This window comes from Eschrichtius robustus, chromosome 11 (assembly GCF_028021215.1).
Source record: "Eschrichtius robustus isolate mEscRob2 chromosome 11, mEscRob2.pri, whole genome shotgun sequence".
Lineage (NCBI taxonomy): Eukaryota > Metazoa > Chordata > Mammalia > Artiodactyla > Eschrichtiidae > Eschrichtius > Eschrichtius robustus.
In genome coordinates, this window is record NC_090834.1 from 102,365,935 (window position 1) to 102,378,854 (window position 12,920).

At 42.4% G+C, this 12,920-nt stretch overlaps 1 protein-coding gene across 1 annotated transcript; it reads left to right on the forward strand.

The window, feature by feature from the left end:
- Positions 1 to 1,304: 1,304 nt before the first annotated feature.
- On the forward strand, positions 1,305 to 2,258 carry OR6Q1 (olfactory receptor family 6 subfamily Q member 1). Its single transcript, XM_068556366.1, has one exon. It carries the CDS (start codon positions 1,305 to 1,307, stop codon positions 2,256 to 2,258), a length of 954 nt encoding a protein of 317 aa, XP_068412467.1.
- Positions 2,259 to 12,920: the final 10,662 nt, after the last annotated feature.

Sequence of the window (12,920 nt, forward strand, 5' to 3'; positions counted from 1 at the left end):
AGACCTGCTTCAGCACAGTGTACTTGTCCCTTCACAGCATTGCTCCCCTGCTGAGCACTCTTCAAGGCTCTCTGTTGCCCTCAGGCTGACTCTCAGCTTTGACCTTCATTAACTTGGTTACTAGCTCTTCATGATGTTGGCCTAGACTGTTCCTCAAGCTCAACGAAGGTCACTTCCCCTCTATGATCTATTCCAGGAGAAGTCAACATCTAAAAACGTCCTCTAGTATGTATGTATGTGTGTATGCATGCATGTATTTTTATTGAGGTGTAGTTGATGTACAGTATTATATAAGTTTCGAGTGTACAACATAGTGATTCACAATATAAAGGTTATACTCATTTATAGTTATCATAAAATCTTGGCCATATTCCCTGTGCTGTACAATATATCCTTGTAGCTTATTTATTTTATATGTAGTAGTTTATACCTCTTAATCCCCTACCCCTAATGTGCCCCTCCCTCTCTCCCCATTGGTAACCACCAGTTTGATCTCTATATCAGTGAGTCTATTTCTGTTTTGTTATATTCATTCATTTGTTTTATTTTTAGATTCCACATATAAGTGATATCATACAGCATTTGTCTTTCTCTGTCTGACTTATTTCACTAAGCATAATACCCTAAGTGTCCATCAACAGGTGAAGGATAAGGAAGATGTACACACACACACACAACGCAATACTCCTCAGCCATAAAAAAGAATGAAAATTTGCCATTTGCCACAACATGAATGGACTTGGAGGGTATTATTCCCTAGTATTTATTAACCCAATCATGATAAATACTGTAGAGGGATTGTCTAATTTAAATTTTCACAACAACTCTGTTAGTTAGGTTCTTTTGTATTTGGAGCCAGGAATGCTTGATCAGGAAGCCAAGCTCTTAACCTTCATGGTACTTGAGGTTTCCAAAATGCATGATGTTCTCTCTGATGTCTGAGATTTTATACTTGTTATGTACTCTCTATTTCTCTATCTTTCATGTCACTAACCTATACTTATTTTTCAGGTTCCAATTTAGACAGCTCTTTCTCCAGGAAGATTTCCCTGATTCCTCAAGACTGGTTGAGCTTCCCCTCTACTGCCTCCCATTAATATCCTGTCTTATTTCTATCTAGCACTTTTCGTTTTGTACTGAAATTGTCTGTTTTCTTGTGCCCCTCATGGACTATACATTTTTTTGAGAGTTAAGGGTAGTGTCTTGACTTTATTTTCCTCTCCTGAAGTGAAAGATACTCCAGTCCAGCATCTCATAGGTTCTCCTTGAGTTGTCATTATCTATGAGGCTGAGACTACTCACATATGCAGCCATGTGACCAAAACTGGACCCACATAACAGAGTTTGTTATGGTGGGCTTTGCCGAGGTGCATGAAACGCGCCTCCTCTTCTTTACTCTCTTCCTCACCATGTACCTGCTCACCTTGGTGGAGAACTTGGCCATCATCCTGGTGGTGGGTTTGGACCACCGGCTACGTAGACCCATGTATGTCTTCCTGACACACTTGTCCTGCCTTGAAATCTGGTACACTTCAGTCACAGTGCCCAAGATGCTGGCTGGTTTTATTGCGGGAGATGGGGGCAAGAATATCTCCTATGCTGGATGCCTGTCCCAGCTCTTCATCTTTACCTTCCTTGGGGCAACGGAGTGTTTCCTACTGGCCGCCATGGCGTATGACCGCTACGTGGCCATTTGTATGCCTCTCCGATATGGGGCCTTGGTGTCCTGGGGCAGCTGCATCCGTCTGTCAGCTGCTTGTTGGCTGGTTGGCTTCCTCACCCCCATTTTGCCCATCTACCTCATGTCCCGACTGACATTTTGTGGCCCCAATGTCATTGATCACTTCTTCTGTGATGCTTCACCCCTGCTAGCCTTGTCCTGCTCGGATGTCACCCTGAAGGAGACCGCAGACTTCCTGGTCTCTCTGGCTGTGCTCCTGACCTCCTCCACAGTCATTGCTGTGTCCTATGGCAACATTGTCTGGACGCTGCTGCGTATCCGCTCGGCTGCCGAGCGCCGGAAGGCTTTCTCCACCTGTGCAGCCCACCTGACTGTGGTGAGCCTCTTCTATGGCACTCTTTTCTTTATGTATGTCCGGACCAAAGTGGCCCCTTCCATCAACTTCAACAAGGTGGTTTCTGTCTTCTACTCCATCGTCACTCCAATGCTCAACCCTCTCATCTACAGTCTTCGAAACAAAGAGGTGAAGGGAGCTCTGGGCAGAGCCTTTTCCTTCAGGTCTTGGAAAGGCCAGTGAGGAGGCAGGTGGGGATCCAGTGTCTTTGCCTTGGCTTTTTAGAAGGAGGGTGGTGAGGACTCTGGAATGGAACAGAGGCCTAGGAGTCAGGAGTTATGGACTATGTATTAAAGTAAAACGCTAGTCTGCTGTAGCAAGAGAGCCTTAACTATAATGTAGCTTAAAGAAAGAAGGATACTTTTTCTTTCCTGAAGAGTCCAAGGTGAGTGATCCAGGTTGGCGGATGTGCTCAACAGGCATTCAAGGATCCAAGTTCCTTGCATCTTTTTTTTTTTGGAAGCTCCCTGTCTCCAGTCACCACCACATGCTTCTCTTCCTCTTTGCCATCACTTCTCTGCTTTCTTTCCTTCTTTTTTAGCTATCCAATTATTTTCATTTTTATTTTTAAAAAATATTTTATTGGGGTATAGTTGGTTTACAAAGTTGTGTTACTTTCAGGTGTACATCAAAGTGAATCTGTTATACATATACATATATCCACTATTTTTTATTTTAAAATTTTGTTTATTTATTTTTGGCTGCTTTGGGTCTTTTTTGCCGTGCGCGGGCTTTCTCTAGTTGCGGCGAGCGGGGGCTACTCTTTGTTGTGTTGCGCGTGCTTCTCATTGCAGTGGCTTCTCTTGTTGCAGAGCACGGGCTCTAGGCACGGGCTTCTGTAGTTGTGGCACATGGGCTTAGTTGCTCCGCGGCATGTGGGATCTTCCTGGACCAGGGCTCAAACCTGTGTCACCTGCAGTGGCAGGCACATTCTTTATCACTGTGCCACCAGGGAAGTCCTCCACTCTTTTTTAGATTCTTTTCCCACATAGGCCATTACAGAGTATTGAGTAGAGTTCTCTGTGCTATACAGTAGGTCCTATTTGTTATCTATTTTGTATATAGTAGTGTGTATATGTCAATCCCAATCTTCCAATTTATCCCTCCCCCTCACCCCTGGTAACCATAAGTTTATTTTCTAAACTGTAACTGTAACAGTTTACAGTTTCTGTAACTGTAAACTCAGTTTCTGTTTCCTTGCATCTTTAGGGTCAACATCCTCTTGGATGTTGGCAAACTAAGGCCTCTGGGCCAAAGCCAGCTCAGCACTTATTTATAACACCCTGTGAGCTAAGAATAGTCCTTAAATTTTAAATAGTTGAAAACAACTCAAAAGTAGAATAATATTTCATGGCACATAAACATTTTATAAAATTAAAAATTTCAGTGTCTGTAAATCAAGTTTTACTAGAACAGTGTCACACCCTACGTATCGTCTATGCCTGCTTTTGTGCTACAGTGACAGACGTGAGTCGTTGTGACAGAGACCGTTTGCCAGCCCCCAATCTGGGGCCTTCTTATTACTTCCATGATGAACATAGGGTCCCAGTGAACAAGAAGAGTGAGCATAGAGCATGGAGGAAACACAGCCTGTATTTTAAAGTTTCTTCACTAGATACAGCAATCATCATTTCTACTCACCTTTACTGGAGAGAAGTTAGCCACAGGTCACATCTAATTGCAAGGAGGGTAAAAAGAATTGTGTGAACCATACTGACTCCATTTTGTCAGCTCCACCTTGGGTCTGCCGTCCTACCCAGCCCCCATTTCTGTGTGACTGAGCTTTAGCCCACTCACAAGGAATGCACCCAAGCCAGGTAAGTTCCCTATTAACATTTACTCTTTTTTTTTTTTTTTTTAATCTATTTATTTTTATTTATTTATTTATTTATTTAATGACTGTGTTGGGTCTTCGTTTCTGTGCGAGGGCTTTCTCCAGTTGCGGCGAGCGGGGGCCACTCTTCATCGCGGTGCGCGGGCCTCTCACCATCGCGGCCGCTCTTGTTGCGGAGCACAGGCTCCAGACGCGCAGGCTCAGTAATTGTGGCTCACGGGCCCAGTCGCTCCGCGGCATGTGGGATCTTCCCAGACCAGGGCTCGAAACCGTGTCCCCTGCATTGGCAGGCAGATTCTCAACCACTGCGCCACCAGGGAAGCCAACATTTACTCTTGCCTTCATCTGATAGGAAAACTAAAAGAATGCCTTTTGCTGACACAGATGGTTAATGGCCATGGAAATGTAGGGGAAACTCCTGTTCCTGGTGGTGCAGATGTGCTTCTCCCTAGTAGTCGGATTCTATCTTTAGCTTTGGCCGCTTTAAATTCCCCTGCACCCCTTTCGGTGATGTGCGCTGCAGTTGCGAATGCCTCTGGGTCATCGTCCGCCCGATCCTGACCGTATGTAAGTTACCAACAATAAATTTTATAATTGCACTTTATGGAGTTGCCTGCTTCATTTTTTGGTCTCGAAGTTCCTTCTCAGTTCGGAGGCTATTATTCAATATCTCTGCCTCCCAGCAAGAGTCCATAGCTAGGCAGACAAATACCTGCCAAAATTTGATTATTGTGGAAGAAGGGGAGAACAAAGTTTGGTAGACAACCAGCAGTTTCCACCACAAAGTCCCTAGAATCACAGCTGATCTTCCATGTGACCCATGTACTTATCTTCTTTGTATCTACATTCTTTTTATTTGAAATATAGACCAAGCTTCCTGCTATACCAAATGGTGCTTTGAAAATTGATTTAGGAAGATCTCATGGCAATGTCAGCTCACTTGAAGTAAGGCTTAAAAAGACAGTTATAATTCAAATAGTTCCCTGTATGTAGATAGTTGCATTCCTAAAGACATTAATGATCATCCTTCGAATGTGGATTTTAGAAACTATAGTATGTGGAAGAGGAAAATGCTGAGCTTGGGATAACGTAGAGGAAGGACAGAATTTCTGTAATGATGTTTCTTAACTGGCCAGTAATGAGCAGATTACATAATGGTGCCCACAGCACCAGGCTCTACCTTCCCCCGCCCCAACCCAGTATCTTAACTGTTGCATTTTTTTTTTTTTTTTAAATAAAGTGCCCAGGCAACTCCATCTTCTCCCATCTTCTGAGGAGATGGAGTCCGCAGTCAGGTTCCCAGCGGTGCCAGGCTGTCTTGGGGAACTGTCCAGCCAGCAGCCCCTTACACCAGTGCATGGAAAACCTCCAGCTTCTCCTGGTACAGGTGGTGAAACTGCTTGGCCAGACAGTGGAAGCGGGCTTTGCAGTTTTCCATCTCCCTCTTGGCTCCTGCTGGTTCTGAAATGGGTGTTTCCGGGCGGCTTCTGCAGGGTCAAGTCTTCACTTGACTCCCTTCCACTGTCTCACAGGAGCACGTCTGATTGGTGCAGCCTGGGTCACGTGCCTGCCGCTGTTGCAATTTTAATAGTTAACAGAGAGAGCACAAATTACATGTTTTGAAAACCATTTCATTTATTGAATATTATATCAGTGATGTGCTTTATATTCTTTTGGATGAGGGCAAGATGCAAAAACAGTGTAAAGATGATAATCTTTCTGGATCAAATATAAGAATTCATCTGAATAAGACAGAAGCAGTAGTTACTTTCAGGCACCTGACCTGAGTAGATTTGACACAAAGTGAATTTGACTTTTAGGTTTCTGGATGATGGGAAAAAAGCAAAATATACTGGGTGTATTAGAGTCTTCCAGAGAAACAAAACCAATAGGATATCTATAGCTATATATATATCTATATTGAAGAGATTTATAGGAACTGATTGATGTAATTGATTATGGGGGCCAAGAAGTCCCATGATTTGGCAACTGCAAGCCGGAGAACCAAGAAAGCTTGTGGTATAATTCAGTATGAGCCTGAAGGTCTGAGAACCAGGAGTGCTAATGTCCAAGGACAGGAGGAGATGAATGTCCCAGCTCAAGCAAAGAGCAGATTTGACCTTATTTTGCCTTATTGTTCAATTCAGGCCCTCAGTGGACTGGCTAATGCCCACCTGTGTTGGTGAGGGCCATCTTCTTTACTCAGTCTACTTATTCAAATGTATTCTTTCAGAAACATCCTCACAGGCACACCTAGAATTGTTTTGCCAGCTGTCTGGGCATTCCTTACCCCAGCCAACTGACACATAAAATTAACCATCACACTGGGTTATGTAGTTCTCATTTATGGTAGCAGAAAGAATTCAAATTCAAACACAGGGAATATTTTCTGGATTTTGAGAACTATTCTAAGAATAACTCTGTGGGAAACATCAGCAAAGCTTATGATTTTAAGCTTCTTGAAGAAGAAATCTGTATTTTGAGGTAAATTACATAAAATGGTAAAAACTCTGAGGCATACTCTTAGAAAGGATTCTATGCATGTAAAAGTGAATCTTGCTTGAATAAAATCCGATGTAAGAAAGTAAACTGAAAAAAAAAAGGCCGTTGTGAGTGTGATTCTTTACATTATAAAACATTCACTCCCTTAAAAAACAGACCTACAGGGACTTCTCTGGTGGTCCAGTGGTTAAAACTCCACACTCCAATGCAGAGGGCGCCAGCTCCATCCCTGGTTGGGGAACTAAGATCCTGTATGCTGCATGGTGTGGCCAAAAGCAAAAAAACCCCAAAAAACCCAGACCTACCTTCCAGAATCTGGATTGCTGGTGAGGTGTATGATATGTGTAGGTATTGACAATTAAAGTTTTAAAAGACACTGCTAAAAAAAAGAAAAGACACTGCTAATGATAGATCAATCTGCAATGAAGATAAATTATGAAATCATGTCAGGGAAAATGCATATTTTTGTAAATATGGGATTTCTGAGAATATAATTCCTTTTCTGGGGGTATATTTATTCATAGTGTAAAATAGAGTTATGTGAAGTGCTAGCTTAACGTAGACACTACTTCACTGATACCCAGAGAAAGTCACAGGGAGTAATCCCAGAGAGAAACAAGATTTATTAAGATAAATTCTGTAATAAGTGCCGTTTAATCTTGTTTTACCCACTCTGGGTATGAGAATCTTGGCTTAATTGTTAGCTGGGGACTACCTGGTAACTATCTTGGAGAAAGTCCTTTGACTTGGGACAAGCGAGAATGACCAAACCTACACTCTGAAATCAGAACTCTACAGTTTTCTGCGTACCGTCATGTAACACCTTCAAAGGCTTTGCTATGTGTCTACTTCACTAAGGCCCATCTGGATCTCCTTCCATATTTCTTTTTTATCCCTTGCACTTGTGCTGGGATTCCCACTTCTTTTTTTCAGGGTTCTTAGTCTTTGGTTAGTCTCTTGTTTTTCACTTTTCACATTCCAAGCCCTTAGCAGCTGATTTCTATGGCACATTTATCAAAATGCTGGTTTTGACTGTGGGATGGTGCAGCTCTCTCTCTCTAATCTTGAGTCTTCTTTATCTTTATCCTTGTTTCCTTTGTGGCTTCATTTGCATTGGTCGAAATAAAATTCTCAGCAGGCCATGGCAAGATAGGAGCATTTTAAACCCCTTTTGGCAGGAACTTAAGATGAATCGCATTGCTCAGAAAAATGGATGCCTTGATGCCTTGAGACATTTTGTGTAACACCATCCAGCAACATCCCTCCCAGGGGGCGGTCCAGGAGCACTGTCATTTAATTAATATATGACCAGTTATTGCGGCATTAATCATTCTCCCCACACTCTCATGGACGTGGAGGGGCTTCATTTAGAGCAGTCCTTGCTCTAGCGCATGGGTGACAGTCACCTGTCCTCATTTACCCAAAGACAAGCAGCTAACCAGAGCAGGTTCAGGTTATTTACTTCTTATTTGTCTTCTTCTAGCTTTATGGAGATATAATTTACACCTAGCACTGTATAAATTTAAGGTGTACTGCACAAAATTGACTTATATACATCATGAAATGCTTATCACGATAAATTTAGTGAATGCCCATCATCTCGTACAGATACAAAATTGAAGAAATAGAAAAACACTTTTTTCCCTTGTGATGAGAACTCTTAGGGTTTACTCTCTTAACAACTTTCATATATAACATACAGCAGTGTTAATTATATTTATTATGTTGTACATTATATCCCTAGCGCTTATTTATCTTATAACTGGAAGTTTGTACCTTTTGACTGACTTCATCAAATTCCCCCTCCCCCTACCCCACGCCTCTGGTAACCACAAATATGATCTCCTCTTCTATGAGTTTGTTCATTTGTTTGCCTTTGAAGTATAATTGACCTGCAACACTATGTTGGTTCCTGGTACACAACATAATGATTCGATATTTCTATTCATTTCAAAATTATCACCATGACAAGTCTAGTTACCATCTTTCACCATACAAAGACATTACATACTTATTGACTATATTCCCCACACCGTACATTTCGTACATGTGACTCATTTATTTTGTACCTGAAAGTTTGTACCTCTTAATCTCCCTCATCTATTTCTCTCCTCCTTCCACCTCTCTTTCTTCTAGAAACTACCTGTTTGTTCTCTGTATCTATGGCTCTGTTTCTGTTTTGTTATGTTTGTTCATTGGTTTTGTTTTTTAGATTCCACATATAAGTGAAATCATACAGTATTTGTCTGTCTCTGTCTGACTTATTTCACTTAGCACAATACCCTCTAGGTCCATCCATGTTGTTGCAAATGGCAAAATTTTATTCTTTTTTTATGGCTGAGTAATATTCTTGTGTGTGTGTGTGTGTGTGTGTGTGTGTGTGTCTTTATTCTTTATCCATTCATCTACTGATGGGCACTTAGGTTGCTTCCATATTGTGGCTATTGTAGATAATGCTGCAATGAACATAGGGGTGGATATATCTTTTCAACTTAGTGTTCTTATTTTCTTCAGAAAAATGCCCAGGAGTGGAATTGCTGGATCATATGACAGTTCTATTTTTAATTTTTTGAGGAATCTCCGTATTGTTTTGCATAGTGGTTGCACTAATTTAAATGCCCACCAACAGTGCCCAAGGGTTCCCTTTCCTCCACATCCTCTCAACACTTGTTGCTTGTCATCTTTTTGATAATAGCCACTCTGACAGGTGTGAGATGATTTCTCACCGTGGTTTTGATCTGCATTTCCCTGATATTAGTGATGTTGGGCATCTTTTTCTGTGCCTATAGGCCATCAGTATGTATTCTTTAGAAAAGTGTTCTCTGAGGTATGTTCCCACTATACCCATTTTGTTGAGAGTTTTTTATCATAAATTCAACATAGATGTTGAATTTTGTCAGAAGCTTTTTCTGCACCTATTGAGACAATCATGTTTTTATTCTTCAGTTTATTAATGTGGTGGATCACAGTGATGGATTTGTAGATATTGAACCATCCTTTCATCCATGGGATAGATCCTACTTGATCGTGGTGTATGATCCTTTAATGTATTGTTGAATTCAGTTTGCTAATATTTTACTGAGGATTTTTGCATCCATGTTCATTAGTGATATTGGCCTGTGATTTCCTTTTATTGTGATACTTTTGTCTTGTTTGGTATGAGGGTGACACTGGCCTTGTAGAATGAACTTGGAAGCATTCCTTCCTCTGCAATTTTTTGGAATAGTTCGAGAAGGACGGGTGTTAACTCTTCTTTAAATATTGGGTAGAATTCATCTGTGACGCCATCTAGTCCTGGACTTTTATTTGTGGGAGTTGTTTTATTATTGATTCAATTTCATTACTGGTAATTGGTCTGTTCATATTTTCTATCTCTTCCTGCTTCTATCTTAGGAGATTGGACATTTCTAGGGATTGTTCCATGTCTTCTACATTGTCCATTTTATTGGTGTATAATTGTTTTTAGTAATCTCTTATGATCCTTTATATTTCTGTGGCATCGGTTGTAACTTCTTTTTCATTTCTGATTTATTTATTTGAACCCTCTCTCTTTTTTTTCTTGGGGACTCTGGCTCATGGTTTGTCAGTTTTGTTTATTTTTTCAAAGAACAAGCTCTTAGTTTCATTGACCATTTCTATTGTTTCTTTTAGTCTCTATTTCACTTATTTCTGCTCTGATCTTTATGATTTCTTTCCTTCTACAGACTTGGGTTTTGTTTGTTCTTTTCCTAATTCTTTTAGGTTTAATGTTAGGTTGTTTATTTGGACTGGGTCCAAAGGCTGGCTATGGGGCCCCAGGGGTCCCAGGGCTAGTGCTGGCCCACTGGTGGGTGGGGCTGGGTCCTGGGCCCTCTGGTGGGTGGAGCTGGGTCCCAGTGCAGCTGGGGTTTTAGAGGGTCTTATGGCATGTGACTTACCAGTAGATGGGGCTGTGTCCCTGCCCAGCTATCTGCTTGGCCTGGGGTGTCCCAGGACTGGTGCTTCCTGGCTGGTGGGTGGGGCAGCAGCCTGGCACTAATAAGCTGGAGGAAGGATCCCAAAATGACACTTGCTAGCACCAGTGTTTTCATGGTTGGATGAGCTTCCAAAATGGCTGCTGCCAGTGTCTTTGTCCCTAGAGTGAGACCCAATTGCCTCCTGCCTGTCTCAGAGACTCTCCAAGACAGCTGGTGGGTCTGACCAGGCTCCTTTCAAATTACTGCTTCTGTCCTGGGTCGCAGAGGATGTGAGATTTTGTGTGCATCCTTTAAGAGTGGTGTCTCTATTTCCTACAGCCTTCTGGCTCTCCTGAAAGTAAGTACTGTTGGCCTTCAAAGCCAAATGTTCCAGGGGCTTATTTTCCTGGTGCAGGACCCCTGTGGCTGGGGAGCCTGATGTGGAGCTTGGACCCCTCACTCCTTGGGGAGAATTTCTGCAGTTGTAATTATTCTCCCATTTGTGGGTCACCCACGTAAGAGTATGGGTCTTGATTATACCACGTCTCTGCCCTTCCTAATTGTGTTGTCATGGTTCCTTCTTTGTAACTTTAGTTGTAGAAGATCTTTTCTGCTAGTCTTCATGTCTTTCTCATCAACAGTTGCTCTGTAAATAGTGGTAACTTTGGTGTGCCCATGGGAGGAGGTGAGCTCAGGATCTTCCTACCCTGCATTCTTGGCCACTCTCTATTTACTTCTTATAAACAGTTTCACAATAGATACACTTAGTACACTCTGATCAGGTTAGGTTGGAAATGTTAGCTCACAAGCTCTTTGCTTGTAAAGACCATACTTTAGCCATTTTGAAGTTCCCTCCCCATGATCTAGCTTCTAACAACAGTCTCATAAAAGTTTCGGCTATTCAGCAATCCATCAAGAGATTCAGGTTTGCCATTATGTATAATTTAATAGAATTATTTAATAAATACTCTTACTATTTGCTGAGCAATAGTCTACATGCCTTATAAATATTAATTCATTTACTCCTCATTGATAACCCCACAAAGTAGGGGCTATGGTTATCTTCCTTTACACACGAGGGAACTGCGGTACAGAGACGTTAAGTAACTTGCCCAAAGTCACATAGCTAAGTAAATGGAAGTGCTATGGCTTGAAACTTACTCATCTGACTCCTAACATCTGCACAATGATGCCTTGGATTAACTGGTCTCCTCTTTTGGCATCAGTTCCTTATCTGTAAAAGGACAGGAGGTACTTGATGACTTCATATACTTACTTTTTGAGTGTTTAATAAGTGCTGAGAACCTTCACACATTTTTTTTTTTTTTTCATTTCATTATCACAACAACCTAGAGAGAAAGGCTTAGTCTCATCTTACAGTGGAGGAAACTGAAGCTTAGAGAGCTTAAGCGACATGCTCAAGTCCCTACAACTACAACATGGGGGAGCCCGGAGGATTTGAGCCAGGTCTGTTTGACTTCTTTTGACCATTCTATTGGGTTGGCCAAAAAGTTTGTTTGGGTTTTTCTGTAACATCTTACCTTGCTGCCTCCCCTCAAAGATCTCTTCCAATGCTAACTTTGCAGAAGTTGATTTATTCATTCATCAAACAACTACTCTGCCTCCTCTTTGCACCAGGCACTGGCTGGCTGCTGAAGGGTCACAGGATGAATTAGACCAGATGTTTCCATCAAGGACGATATTAGTTGCAAACATGTCTCATCTCTCTCTCATGGAATGAAATACAAAATAGAAGCAACTAAGTGAAAAGGAGGGGTCCAGATGAGTGTGATAGGGCTCAGAGGAAGGAGCATTTTCCTGTTGATGAGCTTAGGGAAGGCATCCTTGAGAAGGTGGAACTCCTGACTGTTCACTACTGATTTTCTCACTTGAGATGATGCTTGCCAAACATTTGTTCTTTTGTGTTTTTTTCAGGATGGCGAAGGATGATGTAGCATTTGGGAAAGAAGAGGCAGAATATGAGGCTTGCTCCTGATGCCAAGATGGCAAAGACCTGCATGGCTACTATGTCTTTGCTTCAGGCACTCCTGTACGCAGGGATGAAGGACACTTAGGTGGGCTGAAGGACATTTAGGTGGCCTGGGAAGGCCACCAGCAAGCTAACCAGACCTAGCAAACCCAAGTAACCCAGCACGACATAAAACAGTTCCAAGGAGCCCTCATCACACTTTACAGTCACTGTGGACCCAGGCTGTGTAGAGTTCACAGGTTGTGGGGGCCATCTGGTCACCCAGAGTGTACATAAGGTTGCCTGGACCAGGGAACAGGCCATGGCGATGGTTCTAGGGAGAACTGGCCCCACCCACTTCCTAATCCGGGTGTGAGGCCGGGTGGCATGGAAGGCTGCCACCACCACAATGGTCTTGGCCAGCACAGTGGACACACAGATTGTGAAGGTGACCCCAAAAGCTGCCTGGTGTATGGCACAGGTGAGGGGCTCTGGATGACCAATGAACATGAAGGGGCAGAGGAAACAGAGGGCCAAGGAGGACAGCAGAAAGTAGCTGAGCTGGTGATTATTGGCTTGGCCGACGGGGGTGTGGTGGTGCCAGA